At 41.5% G+C, this 18,568-nt stretch overlaps 2 protein-coding genes and 1 non-coding gene across 4 annotated transcripts; 1 reads left to right on the top strand and 2 right to left on the bottom strand.

Annotated features, from left to right (window-relative positions):
- Window positions 1–59: 59 nt before the first annotated feature.
- On the bottom strand, window positions 60–12,681 carry dpp3 (dipeptidyl-peptidase 3). 2 transcript variants are annotated; one of them, XM_067608433.1, is made up of 19 exons: window positions 12,502–12,681; window positions 10,256–10,402; window positions 10,002–10,146; window positions 9,803–9,892; window positions 9,299–9,436; window positions 8,803–8,877; window positions 7,667–7,757; window positions 7,295–7,425; window positions 7,010–7,140; window positions 6,409–6,467; window positions 5,938–6,132; window positions 5,720–5,832; window positions 5,526–5,618; window positions 5,143–5,205; window positions 4,897–5,021; window positions 2,664–2,784; window positions 2,145–2,324; window positions 1,751–1,913; window positions 60–1,087 (listed from the first exon to the last, which is right to left on the bottom strand). In XM_067608433.1, the coding sequence occupies exons 1-19, from the start codon at window positions 12,672–12,674 to the stop codon at window positions 945–947; spliced, it is 2,376 nt and encodes a 791-aa protein (XP_067464534.1). In that variant the 5' UTR covers window positions 12,675–12,681; the 3' UTR covers window positions 60–944. The 2 variants fall into 2 exon arrangements, with proteins under 2 accessions (XP_067464534.1, XP_067464535.1); XM_067608434.1 differs by lacking the exon at window positions 12,502–12,681 and adding an exon at window positions 12,203–12,288.
- On the top strand, window positions 12,529–12,610 carry trnas-gcu (transfer RNA serine (anticodon GCU)). Its single transcript has one exon. It is a non-coding gene; the product is annotated as a tRNA-Ser (tRNA).
- Window positions 12,682–13,371: 690 nt separating the features above from the next.
- Window positions 13,372–18,279, bottom strand: LOC137195803 (complement component C1q receptor-like). Its single transcript, XM_067608432.1, has 2 exons — window positions 17,223–18,279; window positions 13,372–15,344 (listed from the first exon to the last, which is right to left on the bottom strand). The coding sequence occupies exons 1-2, from the start codon at window positions 17,695–17,697 to the stop codon at window positions 13,606–13,608; spliced, it is 2,214 nt and encodes a 737-aa protein (XP_067464533.1). The 5' UTR covers window positions 17,698–18,279; the 3' UTR covers window positions 13,372–13,605.
- Between the last annotated feature and the right edge of the window lie 289 nt (window positions 18,280–18,568).

Here is an 18,568-nt window from a genome sequence, read left to right as displayed (position 1 = left end):
CAATCTGATATTAACTGACTGTCCTATGGTTCTAGTAGACAAAAAATACACCACCAAAATCTTATCAAACTCATTTTATTTGTTAAGGTTCAACAGCACAGTTTTTACGTAGTTTTTTATGCCAGCAGATGCCACATCATTTTATACAGTCAAGTAATCCATTACTTCCTTATACCAAACCTGGCAAAAAGAAAAAGGTTTTTTTAAGGTTTTTTTTTTTTTTTGCCTTACAGTCAAAATTAAGCTGTCATAGCAGCTATTTAACAGTCTTAACTTATCAAATCATCATCAACACCAAAGCTGGACAAACATTTTACTTAATGACTAAACTTTAAATATGGAATATTCTTTAGCCAAAAGTTGACTGTAAAACTTTTATCAATTCAGTGACATAATTGTGAGTACAGACATACTGAGCATTTTTGTGAATTAACACTATGAAGCCAATTTCTAACCATGTCACGATTAGAAAGAGAAAACTACCTACATATATGTTTATAACCAGGAACCGTTTTTATTGTCAGGCAGCATTGGTTTAATGGACAGTTCTCAATATTTAAGTGAGTGATGTCTCATTAGAAAAATGTTTCCTAAATGCATCTGAAGGAGTGACGGTGTCGTATTAATAATAACCTTTATTTGTGTTATCATTGTGTTATCATCTATCATTATATCTGTTATCAAAGACAGACCTGACGTTGGTCAAGCACACTTTGAATACTGTGGCTGGTGTGTATTTATGGCAGATCTGTTCTAGTCTTATGGCTTTATTTGAAGTGCTTTAATTTAGTCTCCTCAGAAGTGCCTTCTTAACAGATTTGGATCATTTAGCAGTTTTGTGTATTTTAACGTCCATTAAGAATCGGGTGGTGTTCCCATTTGGTTAAAAAAAAAAAGGATCTGATTTCTGTTGGTATTTTTGTAGCCTGTGGAGAGGATGTCCATCAACACCAGCAGTGGGCATCCATTTTGCTCAGCTCCAAAATGTTGGCCTCTAGCTGCTCGGAGTCGTCTTGGAAGCGCTCAGTGAAGGAGCGGATCAAACCTGCCGCACTGCCTTCATATTCCACCAGATCCACACTGTCCCCTGGAAACCACACAGTCAGAGACAAACAGAATAATTAGCTTGATCAGTGCAAGAGTCTTCATTTTATTCTGTATATGTCCAATGGCAGTCTATCACTACAAAATTTTAAACAGGGAAATGTTCATAATGTTATTTCAAAGCCTATTTAATGCTATTTATTGTTTTATCTCTTAACTATTCATTAATTATTGATGAGGCGGTGCCAATATAAACTTACTTCAGAGCATACAAATGAGTGAACTGACACCATTGTTCTTTGAGCACCATTTTGTGAGAGACTGAGGTGATTAAGAGGAGTGTAATTACCCTCGATGTTTATCAAACATATTTTCACAAAATATATCGGTAATTGCGCAGCAGACTTGCCAACACTCCCGTTTCTCCTGACTGTCTCCCATATTTTCACCTCCTTTCCCGCCTTTGTTGTTTCTCCCAGGAAACTCCCATATTTTGCACAGCCCTCAACCTTTATTGTAAATAATCTTCATACACACCAATCTGTAAATTTTGTATGTTTGTCTGACATACAGACAGCTTTCGTGTTATTAACTTAACCAGCATGCTGTAGTTGTGTAAAACATACCAGTGGTGGACGGGACACTGCAGGCAAAGCAGTTGAAAATATCACTTTTCTACATGTTGATCAAGTGGTTCAGCACATACCGTTGACTCTGGTGTTTGCCTGGACAAACATCTTGCGAGCTTCCTTCCTCAGCAGCACCGTCTCTCGCAGACGCAAGAAGTTGTGAGTGCCGCTGTCGCTGACGGTGGAGTAGCCGTCGTAGAGAGCCCTGCCTCCTTCCACATCCGCTGTCGCCTTTAAGACCTACAAATCGGTGGAATCAGGTTAGCGACATGTCGGGTATAGAGATCGGAAAGTTTAATTTTATATTTTATTAAAACAAGTCCAGTAGCTCTTGACTCAGCTCTTGTGTATATACCATATATATATATATACCAAATCCAACAGGTCCTTTTTTAGTATTTGTTGTACTTTCTTTAGCATGTTGTGCTTCATGTGTAGGACCTGCAGGCAATAAGAAAAGTGTAGATATACCTGCAGTTTACAGAGGAACCTGTGGATGGCGTTCTTGCCCACAGTGTGGATCTTGCTTCGGTCTATTGTGATTCGAGCGTCAGGCTTGCCGTCCTGTCCCATCACTTCCTCCAGGCCCACCAGGCCGTCCCCGGCCTCCAGCAGCACACGCAGGATCACGAAACGAGCCTGCATGTGAGCCTGAGACAGACATAGGATATATTCTGTACTGTACAAATACTGTGTCATATACAGTATACATCTCCAGACACTCATGTAAACACAGACAGACTTTCTATAAGCTATATCATAAAACAACACAGACACATCCAACTGAGCCAGTCGGATTATAGAAACTTGTGCTTAATGGTCTGTATGTTGACTTGTCTTGTAAACACTGTTCGCCTAACACTCTGTACGTCTTTAGTTGTATATAAATGAAAGTTATGATTCATTATAACATGTTGCAATCCACTCCAAATAAAGTGAGAGAGACAGCATGTTATGGAGAGAAGCAACTCAGTGAGCATGACAGATTACCTGTCTCCAACTCTTGCTCTCAGGTGTGTAGAACTCCAGGCCCAACAGTCCAGCTCTGACCATGCTGAGCCAGTTCACATACACCACATCCTCCGCATCCTGGCCCTCATTTCCAAAAATACTGTAACACACACACACACACACACACACACACACACACACACACACACACACACACACACACACACACAGAGAGAGACAAAAGCAACAGTTAGCAAACAGCTACACATCACCTGGACTTAACCAGAAATAATAGCCACTCCATTCTGATTACTGTTATTTTTAAAAAAGTGGCCTAAATGACACGATGACATGAAGTATTTACCCTAAAATGTCATCAACTAAGTGTGAGATTGTGTGTGATGCATGGAGAAATAACACAGCGTTCCCTTTACAGAGCTGGACTTTACAAGCAAACATAATGGTTGCTTAGGGCTCCCAAACAAACTGGAAACATGTACTTTGTTTGGCTCCCTCCATTTATGTTCTTGCTCAATAACTGACCTACTTAAAAATAGACTCTGAATTTTTTTAGGGCTCCCAGCCTAAGAAATCTGGGGATTTAGAGGGTTTGAGGACTATAACACATTCTGGTGGTGTATCTTAAATTAATTTCTTAGTCTTAAATATTTACTTTTTTTTAATTTATTTTTTTAATTGCAAACTTTTCTAATCCACATCTGACAACAGGATGAGTTGCCTCATCCTGTTGTCCTGTTACCCTGGACACCAGCCTCACCATAACAGATCCGGGGCTTTCTTCAGGATATGTCCTTGAACTCCCACGTAAAACAAATTTTAAGGACTGCCTTTTTTCACCCATGTAACATTGTTAAAATCTGGCACATCCTGTCTCAAAATGATGCAGAAAAACTAGTCCACACATTTGTTACTTCTAGGCAGGATTATTGCAAATCCTTATTATCAGGCTGCCATAACAAGCTCTAAAGACTCTCCAGCTGGTCCAGAATACAGCTGCACGTGTACTGACAAAAACTAGAAAAAGAGATATTTCTCTGATTTTAGCTTCACTGCATTGGCTTCCTGTAAAATCCAGAATTTAATTTAAAATGCTTCTCCTCACCTACAAAGCCCTTAATGGTCAAGCACTATCATATCTTAAAGAGCTCATAGTATCCTATTACCCCACAAAAACACTGTGCTCCCAGAACGGAGGCTTACTTGTGGTTCCTACAATCTCTAAAACTAGAATGGGAGGCAGAGCCTTCAGCTATCAGGCTCCTCTCCTGTGGAACCATCTTCCAGTTTGGGTCTGGGAGGCAGACACCCTCTCTATGTTTAAGAGTAGACTTAAAACTTTACTTTTGATAAAGCTTATAATTAGGGCCGGCCCAGGCTTGCCTTGGATCAGTCCCTAGTTATGCTGCTATAGGCCTAGACTGCTGGGGGACTTCTCATGATGCACTAAGCTCCTCTTTCCTTCTATCTCGCTCCATCTGTACACATTCATGGCCCATTAATGAATGTCACTAACTTGGCTTCTTCCCTGGAGTTTTTGTGTTTTAGTGTCTCACAGGTTTCCGCCTGGTTATGGTTCACGGGCTTCCATGGACCGTGGCTGCGGACCCCGCGCTGCCGTGGTCCTGCTTGACACCCATGTCTGCTATTATTATTAATAATATCAGTCATATCCCTATAATTATTATTATTATTATTGTTGGTCTTGGTGTCTCTCTCTCTCCCACTCCCTGTTCTATCTCAACCCAACCGGTCCAGGCAGATGGCCACCCACCAAGAGCCTGGTTCTGCTTGAGGTTTCTTCCAATTAAAGGGGAGTTTTTACTTGCCGCTGTCGCCAAGTGCTTGCTCATGGGGGAATGTTGGGTCTCTGTAAATTAAAGAGTACAGTCTAGACCTGCTCTATGTCAAAAAGTGCCCCGAGATAACTTCTGTTGAGATTTATCGCTATATAAAATAATACTGACTTGACTTACCATGAGCGTCAACCGAAATTTACATCCACAGTGTTTGCTAATTTTGAGGCAATCAAGCCAAGTCCTCCAATCATATATAACACACAGATCTATAGCCACCTATCACTTGCAAAGACTCAAACATACATTTTGCAGCTGAAATTCTGGATCAACCAAATACAGAAGAAAACTACACCCTTGAAAGTCATTTCACAGGACATTAAAATGATATGAATATATGTAATGTACATCTACATCAAATTTCCAGAGATACAGGCTACAAGCAATACATGACATACCTCAGCACTTCTTTCTTGAGACACAAATAGAGTCCGACACACTCAGCACGACATTCTTCGTAAGAGGAAGCGATTGTTGAGAATTTACTGTCCCAGGTCTCACTGCCGCGATACCAACTGGACACCTAAAAAGTATATTCACATCGTCAATTGCTGTATGTCTTGTTCTCCAACTGAAGATGAAGAGTTTTCAAAAATGATATCATTATAAGACCAGGCAGCAAGAAGGTTTACAGACAAACTCACCAGCTCACCAGTTTCCGGGTTGATCACCTTGTTCTGGTCAAAGTTGAACTTGCCCTGGTCATCCTAGGTTTAGGTTAGGAAGAGATGAACAACACATGAATCTCAGTGAAAGATGTCATCAACCAACCAATCAAGCAAAAGAAACAAACAAACAACAAAAAAAAATCTAGATCTGATTTGTTCATGAAATTAACAATATATAAATCCTGGAATATCAATGTTTTTACACACTTGCCAAAGGAAGCAAAAGGGCAACAGATCAACTACCAACCGCAAATATTTTCAAACTCAATATTACTCTGGTTGCTCACAGCTAATTGCATGTGTGTGTGGTATTCAATATCCATGTGTCTACAAATTATATACCATCATGTTTGACTGACCTGGACAAACAACTTGCCACTTCCATGACCCAACAGTTCATGAAGTCCAACCTGCACCTCAAACGATGGGCTCTTCCACTTGATAAACAAATCCTAACAGAAAAACACGAACACACAGGAGAATGTATAGTTATGGAAGCGTGTAACAGAGACAGATCTGGCAAATAAGAGAATCAGAAGGTTGCATGCCTTACCTTGTCCTCCTCCTCCAAGAACGTGAGTTTTTCTTTTTGTGTAGCATAGGCTACAGCCAGCACGTTTCCCAGAGACACGTTTTTAAAGCCCTCAGACTGTCTGATGTCATCATCTGTACAAAGACACACAAATGTGGTTGTTGAGTGTAATACTGTAAGACATAAAGAGATTGAACGGTATTATTTGACACACTGTTTCCACATCTCAGTGTACATACAGTTGGGGATGTTGATGCCAGCTGGTATTCCGCTCCCAGCGAAGGTGAGAACGTCCAGGGAGGTGAAGTCAGGTTTAAGGAAAGTGTCCTTCTCAAACTCCCTGGGCCAAGGCAGCTCAGGAAGCAACACTTCTGCTGAGCTCACTAGTTTGGCAAAACGCTCGCTCATCGCCTTGTTTACAACTGCAACAAAACCTAAAAGCGACAACACAAGCCAGAAGTTAGGAAGTGATTTGCACCAAAAACAAAAAACCACTGAAACAATGTCTGACTAATCTTGAAGAAAAATAGTCCAGTCCATGCAAAACAGATGGGGACAGTAATATAAACCCTCTTGTAATTTGAAACTAATTAAGTAACGTTTTAGTTGCTCAATAATAATGTTTTCCGAAAAGTCTTCAGCTCTGTGGCACAGCAGTAAAACCCCAACAAAACCAATATATTACTGTTCCTGATCACCATGGTAGTTACCTTCAAACTCTCCTCTGGAGCCAAATGGGTCCCTGTAGCTCTCAATGAAACCTATATAACTGAGAGAAGGAGAGAGAGGAGGAGGGAGTGAAGGAGTAATGAGGAGCAGAGAGAGAACGGTTTCAGATAATAATACAAGAGAGTAGTATTCAAAAGTGCAAAGGTCAGAATGAACTTGATAAAGGAGTAAACAACCAAGAAAGATTAAGGACATTAGACTAGATCTATGAGGAAGTGAAAGGTGCTCTGTCCCTACTTTTTAGTTAGTTGTTAGTCATTTATAATCCTTAAGATTTTCATGAAATTAACGGTCAGCGATGTGCTAGAAAAGTTACCGTCTGGGTAAGAATCATTTAAATAAATATTCAATATTCATATGTTGCAAAAATATTTTTAAAAAATCCTGCACCGGATTGATGATGCCTGTGTTCAACACCAAATCAAAACTGACCTTTTCAGAACTGCTTTTAATGCGTGCCATCATTTACAAATCAGATGACATACATTTGATATCATGTGCGAGTAGATCGACAGTCTGTTAAGTCATGGGTGCGATGGTTTCTTTGTATGTTTGTATGTTACTGTGAGTCACTGGCCTCACCTCTCAACAATTGGTCCCTTGTCTTTGATCCAGTAGCGCGATCCCTCTTTATGGGCCTCAACTGAGCCAAAGGTGAAGCTACGTCTGTACTCTTCAAGCATCTTTTTCTGGTTGTCATTGGCAGCGTAGGCCTGTGTCAATTATTTAGGAACAGGTAAGAATTTCAAGCAAGATATTCATTCAGCATGAAGAGTGGAACTGTGTGGCTATTTTGTTCCTGTAGTGGTTACAAACATCTAAAATACACACTGGACTATATGCCCATCGTATTTCTTGCTTTCTCACCTCTGCCTGTTGCAGGTAGTGGCAGACTTTCTCCATGACAGGGGCGTAGTCTCCCCTTTTCACAGTGAACTCTTTGTCTTCAAAGTTGAAGGTGCCGCAGCACGACTCGCATTCCCCTTCCACTGCACAGTCTGTGGAGCAGTAATGTACTTGAATCTTTGTGTAGAGTATCGTCAACAATATTAGTTACATAAACAAATCTCTCAACATGCATTTGTGGGTAACCATAATGTATTTGAGTTCACAAGCTAGAATGTGTCTGGTATATCATGTGGAGTCTGCAGGACATGTGATACATATTAAATTCTGTGAGCCAAAACAATGTTGAGAAATCTTATTCTTGTGTAAAACTTAATTTATTGTAGTTCTGACCTTTCTGCACAGCTGAAGCCAAGCGCACCTCGTAGCAGTCTTTCCCTCCATTGTTCCTCTTGAACAGACGGGTGTTGTAAGCAGCCAGTTTCTAAAGACAAAGCACAGGAACATAGCTGAGAATAAGCCAAATCAGGCTGGATGATAAATAAAAAAGAAGAAAGACACATATGGGGTGAGCCACATAAAACGGATGAGAGAGCTGAGAGAAGAATAAGGAACATATTAATCCAGAAAAACAATGGGGAGATTAAGGGCCCTATTTTTGTGGAGGCGCAACGATGGTATTTTTCTGACCTTGAAACTAACTTTACCCATCTGTGTGGTATTTTGGTGACCAGCACAGAGCGCACGGTGCACAGGTGGGAGAGAAGCACAGACAGGTAGGAGGTTCCTTCAAATGAAGCAGCACAAAGCCAGTTGTTGAATTTTGGTTGAAATTCAGTCCTAGATGTTGTGCTGAAAATAGATGTGTCAGAACCACGTCTGTTTCTGGTGCAATGTCAATCTGCTGCTGCTTTGGTGATTGCATCAGCGGGATTTTATGAAGGAGACATCAGGTTAGCTGGGCTCATCATAGCTTTTCTTTATTTTTTAGCAAAATTAGCAAATTTTAGCAAAAATCTCATGTTTTATGCTTGAAAATTATAGTTATTACTTGATAAAAAAAAACAACCTACACCATCTGTCTTGCTGCAAATTTGTGGTGATGTGTGTTCATGTTGTGGTGCATTGAACTGTGCAGACATTTCCTGAAGAAAAGCTTTCAGTTTCTTGAGATGTCGTTACCATGTTTAACTGTGATTGGTGCAGGTGTTTCTGAACTGAACTGAAACTGAAGTGGCTAAGAGAGTGTTAAATGCGCTGATCTACATTCACCTTCACCGAGCTTCTTTGCTCGTTGCACTGCTGCACATAAAACAGCAGGTGCACATGGAGACACCAACACTGTCCCTGCTCCTAAGACCTGCCACGCTGCGCTTGTCTTTGCACTTGTGCAGTTAAAATAGGGCCCAAAATGTCAGAAATGAGGTTAGAGATTATTACAAGAAAAAAAAACAAGCATGTTGGAAAATTATAGTGGTATATTCATACTGTGGGAAAGTTTGTTAAATTTAGGTGTGCATTCAACTTACTTTTGAGTCAAGGAACCTCTGAGCCAGCTCAGCATCCTCTAGACAGCAGTTTCCTGAGAAGTAGGTGGTAATTCCCTGAGGAAAAGAAACACAAAAATACTTCATGAGCCATGCATTGTCTCAGAGGAGTCACCATGATGAGTCACCTACAGTCCCTCCTGGAAGTCTTGGGTTCAGAGGCGCAGTAAGCAGCCAGTCTAAACACACCAGCCTACTGACCATTTGACTTGAAAATACTGGATTTATCTGACACAAGTAACATCTCAAAAATAAGAGGAGGGGTAGTGGAGAGGAAGAAGAACTCCTGAGGATGCTTGCCAGAGAAGTCAAAACTTACAATACCAGTCCTAAATCAGTACTTTGCATGCAGACACTTTTTAACATTTCTCAAATCTACCCGGTCCTGACAACACTATGGATCTTTCATTCAGTATTACCTCATACAATAGTTTTTTTTTAAGCTTTTAAGTCTGCATTGAACGTCACAAGCCCCCACCTTGTCGCCCAGCCCCAGCTGTTTCTGTCTGTCTTCCAGGGAGTACAGGAGACATGAGCAGCTGTCCCACAGAGCCTCCATCTCAGCAGGCTGATCCTGAAATGCCTGGCTGGCCTTCACCAGAGCTTTCAGCTTGTCCTGGTTGAACATAGCACAGACGCAAACATCTTTAAATATATCAAAACAACGTTCAAGGAGCATTACAGAATGTAAGCATCTTATAAAACACTAACCTGCAAATTTAATAGGTACACTTGTACAATATAATATCCATATTTGTTAGGTTAATTATTCCGAATATGTTGCCACTGTACTGGAGAAGTGGTGATTCCACTCTGTAGAAATTCTTGAAACCATATTTAATGGTGTTGTTGTATCAGATTGCGTTAGATTGTACGTGTAAAGTGTTCATCCACTTTATAAACTGCTTTACAGGGGGTGGAGAGGATGTGTATTTATCAATACACATAGTGATATATGCCAAAATAACATCTGACTTCTTACCTTGGGTAGATTTGGGATGAACTTGGTGTCTCCGAAAGACTTGTAGTTTCCCATGTTGGCATACAGACCTGCTGCATACACCAAGAAGGCCTAAATACCACACACACAAAAATGAACATCTTAATACATATTTGCATTGAGGATGAAAGAGTGTGTCAAGACAGCAATAGAAACAGCCATTGACAAAAAGACTGTGTACCTGGTACTCCTCAGAGCTGAGTCCAACTGCTGTGGCGACCTGTTCAAGCTGTGCAGGCGTCTGCTTCCTGAAGATTTTCTGCAGCAAGACAAAGATGTTTCCTGACTCTGGTGATGTCTGCAGCAGCACTGCCAGACCTCCATACCTAATACAGGAAGAGTTTTCTTTTTAGTCAGCAGGACTTCAATTCTTCAAAAAGTCTTCTTTTTTTTTTTTTAACCTAAACTTGCTACATCTTGAGGATAGTAACATACCAGGAAGCGCGTGACAGGTAGTGGGCGTACATCTTCTCCTGAGGTGATAGCAAGCGGAAGGCCTCGCCGCAGTCAAGTGCAGATATGCCAATGTCATTTGGCAGGTAGTACTGAGAATCCACCATCTTTAACACTGGTGATAAGGAACTAAATTTAGAGTGGGGAAGAGAAGTGGGGAAAACAGGAAGGAGTGAGATGAGAAAGAGACAGGTAGGTGAGGTAGAACAAAGGAAGTAAGGGTTAATGGGATGAGAAAGAAAGGTGGAGGTAGAGCATGGGAAACAGAGATAAAAGAAGAATTGCAAGTTAGAACAGACAGCATTAACTTGCCTTTTACTTTAGGCTCTAGGTAGTATTTGAACACCTGTCTAGGCGTTAGGCAGGATAACAGCTTGTGTACTGTACAAACACACACATTCTCATTTACAGTAGTGATACTTGTATAGTAAAAGTCTTCTTGATTTTGAATCTAACATTATAAGATGCATGATTATTGTGTGTAAAATACAAACTTTGGTATACTTCTTACTTGTATATTTGGATTCCCATTAGCCATTACTGAGGCAGCAACTACTCTTCCTGGGCTTCGCACAAGTAAACATTACATAATAATGCAAAACGATACTGTAATAAAAACACTAAATGATTGTTGTACATGATACTATGTTTGTTGACATATGGATAATGGCTGCCACTAACAATTATTTTCCTTATTGATTAATCTATCAGTTAATCATTTAGTCTACAAAATGTCAGTAAAACAGTGCATCACAATGCACCAGAAACATAGGTGAGGTCTTTATATTGCTTGTTTTGTCCAAATAACGGCCCAAAACCAAAGATATTCAATTATCAATTACACAAAAACAGAAAAAAGCACCAAATCTTCACATTTGAGAGGCTGGGAAATATTTTTCTGTGATAAATTATTTTTGGTTAATAAGTCGACTGATTTGACTAATATAGTTAAAGCACTGATATTCATTCTTTAATGGATTCTGCTATTTTTTGTATTTTGTGATTAATTGTTTTTTAGATAATCAATTGTGTGTGAAGCGGCACACGGGGAAAATGCAGTGATTTTATGGGTGTGCTATGTTGTGAGAGAAGTCAGAGATATTATTACAGCATAACAAGGATTATTAAAAGTTAAAAGGTGAGCCTGAGACACAGACAAACAGAGGCAAAAACCTTGTAAGTGTTCATTCAGATTACAGCTATCCATTGGAAGTTTGATCTGAAACGATAGGTTGATTCATCTACCGACAAAAAAATTATCGACAGATATTTGTGGTCAAATACTCGTTTCAGTAATTTTTCAGGCTCTAATAGGATAATTTGCTGCTGATCTTTGTCTCTATGTGAAAGTTAATTTAATATATTTGGGTGTAGGATTGATGGTCTCGACAAAACAAGCCATTTGAAGATGTCACTAGGGCGCGAGGACACTGTGATATACATTGTTCACTATTTACTGACATTTATACACTTAAACGATTAGTCGATTAATCGAGTAAATTTTCAGACGTTGGATCCTGAACCTTGACCTCTCACAACTGACCACAAATTAAAGAGGAAGCAGCCATTTACACTTTTCTGTTTCAGTTTCTATTAAAACCAATGATTGAAGTTGGTGAAACGCTTTTATGTCGAAAACAACACTTTTGAAATCAGCACCCTACTGATAGCAGGGCTATATTCAAACTACTTGTTAAACTAAAAACTGGAAACACGTTCAGTCTTCAGGCTACTACAACAGCTAACTTCACGTTAGCTCGTAGCAAGCATGCTAAACCGGCTGCTTGAAGCACTGAAACATACTGCCACAATCTCTGTAAGCAATGCATTAAGTCGCAAATACTATGCGTGTCATATCTATGTGAGGTTAGCTACAATTTCATACATTTCGATGTGTAGAATGTGAATATCAACACAACAGCTTGTTACCTTCTTTTCTCTCAACAGCTCTGGCGAACGTCAAATTGCAGTCTCACGCTGTACACTTCCTGTATTCATTCAGCGTTAGACCCGCCCCTCAACCAATCACAGGTTGTGTATTGTGGTTGATAGAAACACTAACCAATCACAAAGCAGCTATGCCGGACTTTTTCGATACACTTACAGTGTTGCTGTTATTGTTTGCTCCGGAGTAAGCATGGAAAAACACAATCATTGGCTGTCTAAAACGAACTTATTAGACTCCAAAACCACACTGAAACACAGAAGGAGGAGAAATGAATAATTACCAATATTGCGTTCCATGTTGAATACATGACGAGGTGGCCGAGTGGTTAAGGCGATGGACTGCTAATCCATTGTGCTCTGCACGCGTGGGTTCGAATCCCATCCTCGTCGGTATCCTTTTCGATAATCGGAGACATTTCAACATTACACGACCCCATTGATAAGCGTTATACATGGTTTATGTGCATGGGGGATATGGTCACACACCGGGAAACGTGGTCTGCTAGTAGATTCCGCCTGTAGCCTGCACTGTCCCCTCCCTCTCCCTCCTCCCTCCCCCCTCCCTTGCCCCATCCTTGCCCCATCCTTCCCCTATCCTTGCTGAAGGTGAAACTTTGGCTTAGGAAAATCCCCAAAGTCTTTAATTTGTTTTTACACAAAAGGAACCATAAAACCATAACCACACATTCTTTCCACACGCACTTTCATTTGTTCATCCCCTTGTCAAGACATTACTTTCTGATAATGGACTAGTGTGAAGGATTTAGTGGCATCTAGTGGTGAGGTTGCAGATTGCAACTAACTGGAAATCCCTCCCCCTCCAAACATGTAGGAGAACCTAAGGTGGCCGCGAAACCCACAAAAAATGTGAGAGGCCCTCTCTAGAGCTAGTGTTTGGTTTGTCCGTTCTGGGCTACTGTAATAACATGGCCGTTCAATATGGCGGGATCCATGGAAGAGGATCCGCTCCATCTGTAGCTATAAAGGGCTCATTCTAAGGTAACAAGAACACAACAATTCTTAGTTTCACGTGACTATACACTAATGAAAACATAATTATGAATATTATATTCCATTTCTGCCAGTTGACCACCCTAAATTTTACACACTGGTCCTTTATAACCTTGATAGGCTTACAAACCACACAGTATTTCTTCAGTTTATTGGTTTTTATTGAATTTTAAAAACATGATGAGAGAGTGAATTATTTACAAAGGGTGTGCAACAGAAAGTATTAAGTTTTCCTCCATGAGTGGTAGAGCCAGTCAACTGTATCCAAAAGGTAGTTTTACAGACCAGTCCAGTACCACAAGAGAATTGTTAACAGACATCTGGATGTGTGGGTGTGCATGTATGTGTGCACCTGTGTTTGTTTATTTTAGGGTTCATGCTTGGGTTTTGCCGTCCCTCCTGTCAGGAGGCGTTGTGGGGAGTATCCAACGATAGCAGTGTGAGAAGCTCAGGCTCTTGTCAACAGCACAGCTGGTGCAGTAGACGATCCCTAGAGCCAGCATCACTACAAGGAACACACAAAGAGGCACCAGCAGAGCCACCAGCAGCCAGCTCTTGTCGTGTTTCCGTTTCCCATCAGCAGATCCAGCCTCTGCCTCTGCTGTGCCCCCAACATCCTCAGTACTATCCATCTTAGATCCCTCTCCAGTTCCAGTGGCTGACTCCTTTGCAGTCTCAGCTCCCACACCACCACTAGTTTCTCTACCTCCTGTTTTAGCTTCAGCCTCATTGTCAATTTCATTGCCTGTGCGATGCGTTGGGGATGGGGCTGTCTGATATCGCCTGGGGGACAGGGCATCCCATTGGTTCAGGTGATTGTCTGACCCATGAGCCATGTCAGGGGTCAGTCCTTCAGGGGCTTCTGTCAGCCAGTCAGCATCAAAGTTAGTGTCAGCTTCAAAACTTGGGTCAGGGGTGAATGAGGTGGACCAGGGAATATCATGGATAGGGTCCAAGCCGGGTATATGAGCGGAGTCGCTGGGGTCAGGGGTAAGAGTGGAATATTCTTCATCATCAGGTGAAGGCTGGCAGTTAAGTCCATCTGACTGCAGGTCATAGCCATTGTCACAGTAACACTGGTACCCTCCCATATAGTTGAGGCACTGCTGCTGGCAGGGCGACTCCCCCACACACTCATCAACATCTACACACTCTCCTTCGCTGCCCAACTCGTACCCGGGGTTACAGAGGCATTTGAAGGACCCCACTGTGTTTTCACAGGTGCCTTCACAGCTTCCCTCATCGAGGCACTCATCAATGTCCACACACTCTCCTTCATCATCTGGCTGGTAACCGGGGTGGCAGGTGCAGTGGAAGGTGCCTGGGATGTTGACACAGACTTGTGGGCATGGGTGCTGTAGACATTCATCTACATCAGAACATCTGCGGCCATCTGGACCCATTTGGTAACCCGGGGGACATGTGCATCGGATTCCCCGAGATGTCTCCACACAGTCGTGCTCGCACCCCATCTCCACACAGACATCTTTGATGTGGGGCTGGTCAGTGGGGCCAGCAGAGTCAGACAATTCAGGAGGGTCAGTTTGGCTCAGGGGGTCAGGCTTGCAGTTGTACCCATCCTCATCTAGCATAAAGCCCTCAGAGCAGTAGCAGTAGTAGTCTGTGTCTGTGTTCTGGCAGAACTGCTCACATCCATGGTCCCCGCTACACCAGTCTTGGTTCTGTGGAGCTGCTTTGGTTGTGCAGAGTGGTGCATCCCTGGACCAGCCCACCGTCTCATCGTCTCTCTCCATGCACAGTACTGTCTGCTCGGCAGGAGCCTCGGGGTCTGAGCCGTCTGCAGGACATTGTAGAACAGCTACAGACCCATAGGGTACATGAGTCAGCAGGGTGCTGACAAGGTGAAATGGGGTGGTGTAAACAGCTCGGCCTCTACCCTCGTCCTCCAGTGGTGGACACATTCCTTTGTAGTTGTACTGGCAAACGTATCCATCCAAAGCCAGCCCACAGGTGCCATCAAGCCACCGGAAATTGTCGCTGTTCTCACGTGCGCTCTCAGAAGTGTGGACTGTCATGGCCACACAGCGAGGGGCTGCACAAGTCCCAGGGGCGTCCTCACGGAGCCAGTTGGTGAACTGGCCATCCTGGTCTCCTGTTGGAAAATAAAGACAAGGATAAGGTCAGTTCAAGTACAAATTCTATTTTTTAAGTTTCCTTTATTTATACTACCTATAATTTCTCTTCTAGTATATAATTTGCATTTCATATATATCACATTGAATGTGTAAATCTTTAAGATTATCATGATTAAAGATGCCATGTGTACAATTTTCATGTGATTTTATTGTCTTTCAAATTATTCTGATGGCAAAGGTTTTTGTTTATGTAAAAATGAGACAATTTTAGTGAAAACTGGTGCAATCTACAGTATTGGTGTCATTTGTTTTTCCGGGTTCAATTCTGGGTGCATAGCAATGTGCCTTTTTTGATATTGCCACTAGGAGTCACCAAAGTCTGAAATGTTCAAATCCTACATACAGGGGTTTTAAAAATGCAACAGTTATTTTTGCAGCAAAAGTATTCAGTAGTCCCTCTATTGTTTCTATTGGGGAGGGTGCGGTCATGCCCCCAGCAAAATGGGGAGGTTTTCCAATTAGTAGCTTACTAACAAGGCAGCATATGTACTAATTTCTATGTAAAACACTTGAATCAAGGCCATTTTTATTACGTTTAAAAATTTGGGTTTATAGTTGTACAGTTGCTATAGTAGTAAAGTTCTTTTGTTGAAGTTTTGCTAAAGTTTTAGCCCACAGTGAATACAGCTTTTTTTTGCAACAAATTGAGCTGAGGCATCTGTATAATTATTCTCTGTATGAACATACCTGCAATACCCACAGTGGATTATTCAGAGTAAACAGAAGGACGTACAACTGTTAAATCTTTTAAAATTTTAGTGTTGTGAGCACCAAAAACAAACTTCCATTCCCATCAATTGTATTAGGGTTTAGGCAAAAATCTTAATGATATAAAACCAAAACCATACTATACTATACTGAATACTATTATATAGGTAAGTGAGAAAACAAACATTTTTTGTAATTTGTTTAAACCGACTTTAAATCATTTAAGAGTGAAATAAACAAGAAAGCTGCCCGTAAAAATACAAGTAAAAGTAAAAGTATTGTATAGACAGAGGCAGACACTTTCTAGTCATAAAAATCCATCTGGTTTTTAGTGGACTAGATTTGTGTAATGACTAAATCAGATTTTAGGTAGCAGTGAGGTCAAAAGGGAATTGAGCTTCTCCTGTCGTGCCAGCTCTGTCTCTGTGAAACAAAAGTAGTTAATGCAATAACCATCCAGTCTGTGGAGCCCTCTGGAGGCTAGTCCTGGTACCAAAGTCTGACAAAGAGGTTAGGGCTGCAGAGCAGCACAATACTTTAGTACCATAATCTGACAATGTAGTGTCATGCCTCCTGTACCTGTAAAGGTTTATATTTTCATTTACTGAAGACATTGTTATCATTCTAAAACTGATTCATGAGCTCTTGATTATTATTATTTGTGGAATAGGCCTGATGGTTATTAAATACTTAATCAAATTGATTTAATGAAAGTTGAAAAAAGTCATAGGTCCACATGCATTTAATTTAAATCAATATAGTAAATGGGCCTAAATGTACCACTGGTTAATTAAGTTTTGTGTATTTGACTCCAGTTGAGTCAAGTTGTTAATTAACTTATTACTTCATTTTTGAATAGATTTTCCATTAGATTGTTGTCAAAAACATTCTGCTAGAGTGCATTGATCTTTGAAAGCTGACTGGGAAGGAAAATTGAATGCTTAATTCATAGCAGACATTCAGACAAATTGTACCATTATGTACCTTTCCATATTTGGGGGCAATTTTATCTGAGATCAGTTATTCAAGTACATGTAATTAGAATGCATCCAAAAATGGCTGATATGGTGATGAAGGTCAATATTTGGAACACTGAGAGGTCAAATGTCAAAGAGGTGAGAATTTGCCTGTGACCCAGACGAATCCTCGGAGTGGTCTTGTAGTTGAACACTGGCGTGGCGGTCTGTGCAGCCCAATCCAGAGACGAAGCCGTTGTCTGGTCCCCTGTGCTTCAATGGCCGACAGCAGCTCATGGACCACACCCGCTGCCTCATGGTTATGCATTGTTGCCAGGGTGCCACCTCGCTCCCGGCAGCTCCGCCCAGCCTCCCTAAAGGTTCTCTTCTGGAAGAAGACAGCATAGCATCCCTCCTGGTGGCAGAGTGCATCTTTCTCCGCCAGTTGAGCACTGACTGCTGGCTGCTCCCCCTCAGTCTCCCTCAGCCTCTGGCCTTGGCTTCCAGGGACCAGACAGACTGTCAGCAGCCACAGGACACACAGGAAACTCATGCTGCTGCAACTGCTACTGCTCCTGATGGTCTTCATCCTCCACCAAGACATGAGGTTTAAACCAGGCCAACATTCAACCCTTATTGTCCACATTTAACCTATCTAGAGCTAATTATTATCTTTTTCTGACCTCCTATCCAAACAAACTGACCCAAATTCAGCCACTTCAATTAATTTAACAAACTGCAACTTAACAACCCAGACTTTTTATGCTTTTTTTCTATCCTGTTGATGTAATTAAATAAATAATCTTGCAAAAGTGACCTCCTATTCAAAGCAAATCTGAAGCAGGTAAGTCCAAAACTGACATCTGATTACCTTAATTTACTTTGTTTTGCCCACGCCCTATGTCCCTATTGTGCAGAATCAGTCAAATTCCATTCACCGGCAAACTGTCAGTCACAGTAAACAGATTTCACCAAACCCTAAATAAAACTAATGATGCATGCAGTCCAGTGGAATCCTTAAGAAAGTCCACATGTGTCAAAAAGTCCAAAATAAAGTCCAATTAGGTACCAGTAGAGCCCAGAGTTCAGTATAGATGAATGGAGCAAACTGCCGTTCAGCCAAGTCCAAAAGAAGTAAATAAAGTCCATATGAATCTGAGGAATTACAGTGAAACTCTCTCCTGTCTGATCCTGCCGGAGTTTGCCTCTGCAAAGTTAGCTTTCTGATTGAATCACAGAAAGAGAGAAAGATGGGGGAGGGTGGAAGGGGGGGGGGTGCTACGTAGAGGAAAAAGAATTGTGTGTTTTGAAAGAGGGGGCTGGTAAAGTGTGTGAGTGTATAAGGGAAGGCTGGAGGGGTTGACGGGTTGGGGTGGGGGGGTAATTGAAAACCCTCAGAGAGTTATGAAAACCATACGGCACCATTCTGTCCCCCCATCTTGCCTATGGCTTTAGACACACACTCACACTCACACACACAGCCTTCAAATAGTGCATGCTGCACAGCATCCACAGGA

This window comes from Thunnus thynnus, chromosome 13, assembly GCF_963924715.1.
Source record: "Thunnus thynnus chromosome 13, fThuThy2.1, whole genome shotgun sequence".
NCBI classification, from domain to species: Eukaryota; Metazoa; Chordata; class Actinopteri; order Scombriformes; family Scombridae; genus Thunnus; species Thunnus thynnus.
This window is presented reverse-complemented; position numbering and strand designations above follow the sequence as displayed.

What these genes read in the sequence shown, in the direction of transcription:
- dpp3 (XM_067608433.1), bottom strand. Translation starts at nt 12,674, where the DNA reads ATGTATAACGCTTATCAATGGGGTCGTGTAATGTTGAAATGTCTCCGA. An exon ending in GGCTTCAGCTGTGCAGAAAG is followed by an intron (nt 7,426 to 7,666) that starts GTCAGAACTACA and finishes ACTGCTCCACAG; the next exon opens with ACTGTGCAGTGGAAGGGGAA. An exon ending in TCTTGGAGGAGGAGGACAAG is followed by an intron (nt 5,619 to 5,719) that starts GTAAGGCATGCA and finishes TTTTTCTGTTAG; the next exon opens with GATTTGTTTATCAAGTGGAA.
- LOC137195803 (XM_067608432.1), bottom strand. Translation starts at nt 17,697, where the DNA reads ATGTGGACAATAAGGGTTGAATGTTGGCCTGGTTTAAACCTCATGTCT. An exon ending in AGGATTCGTCTGGGTCACAG is followed by an intron (nt 15,345 to 17,222) that starts GCAAATTCTCAC and finishes ATTTTCCAACAG; the next exon opens with GAGACCAGGATGGCCAGTTC.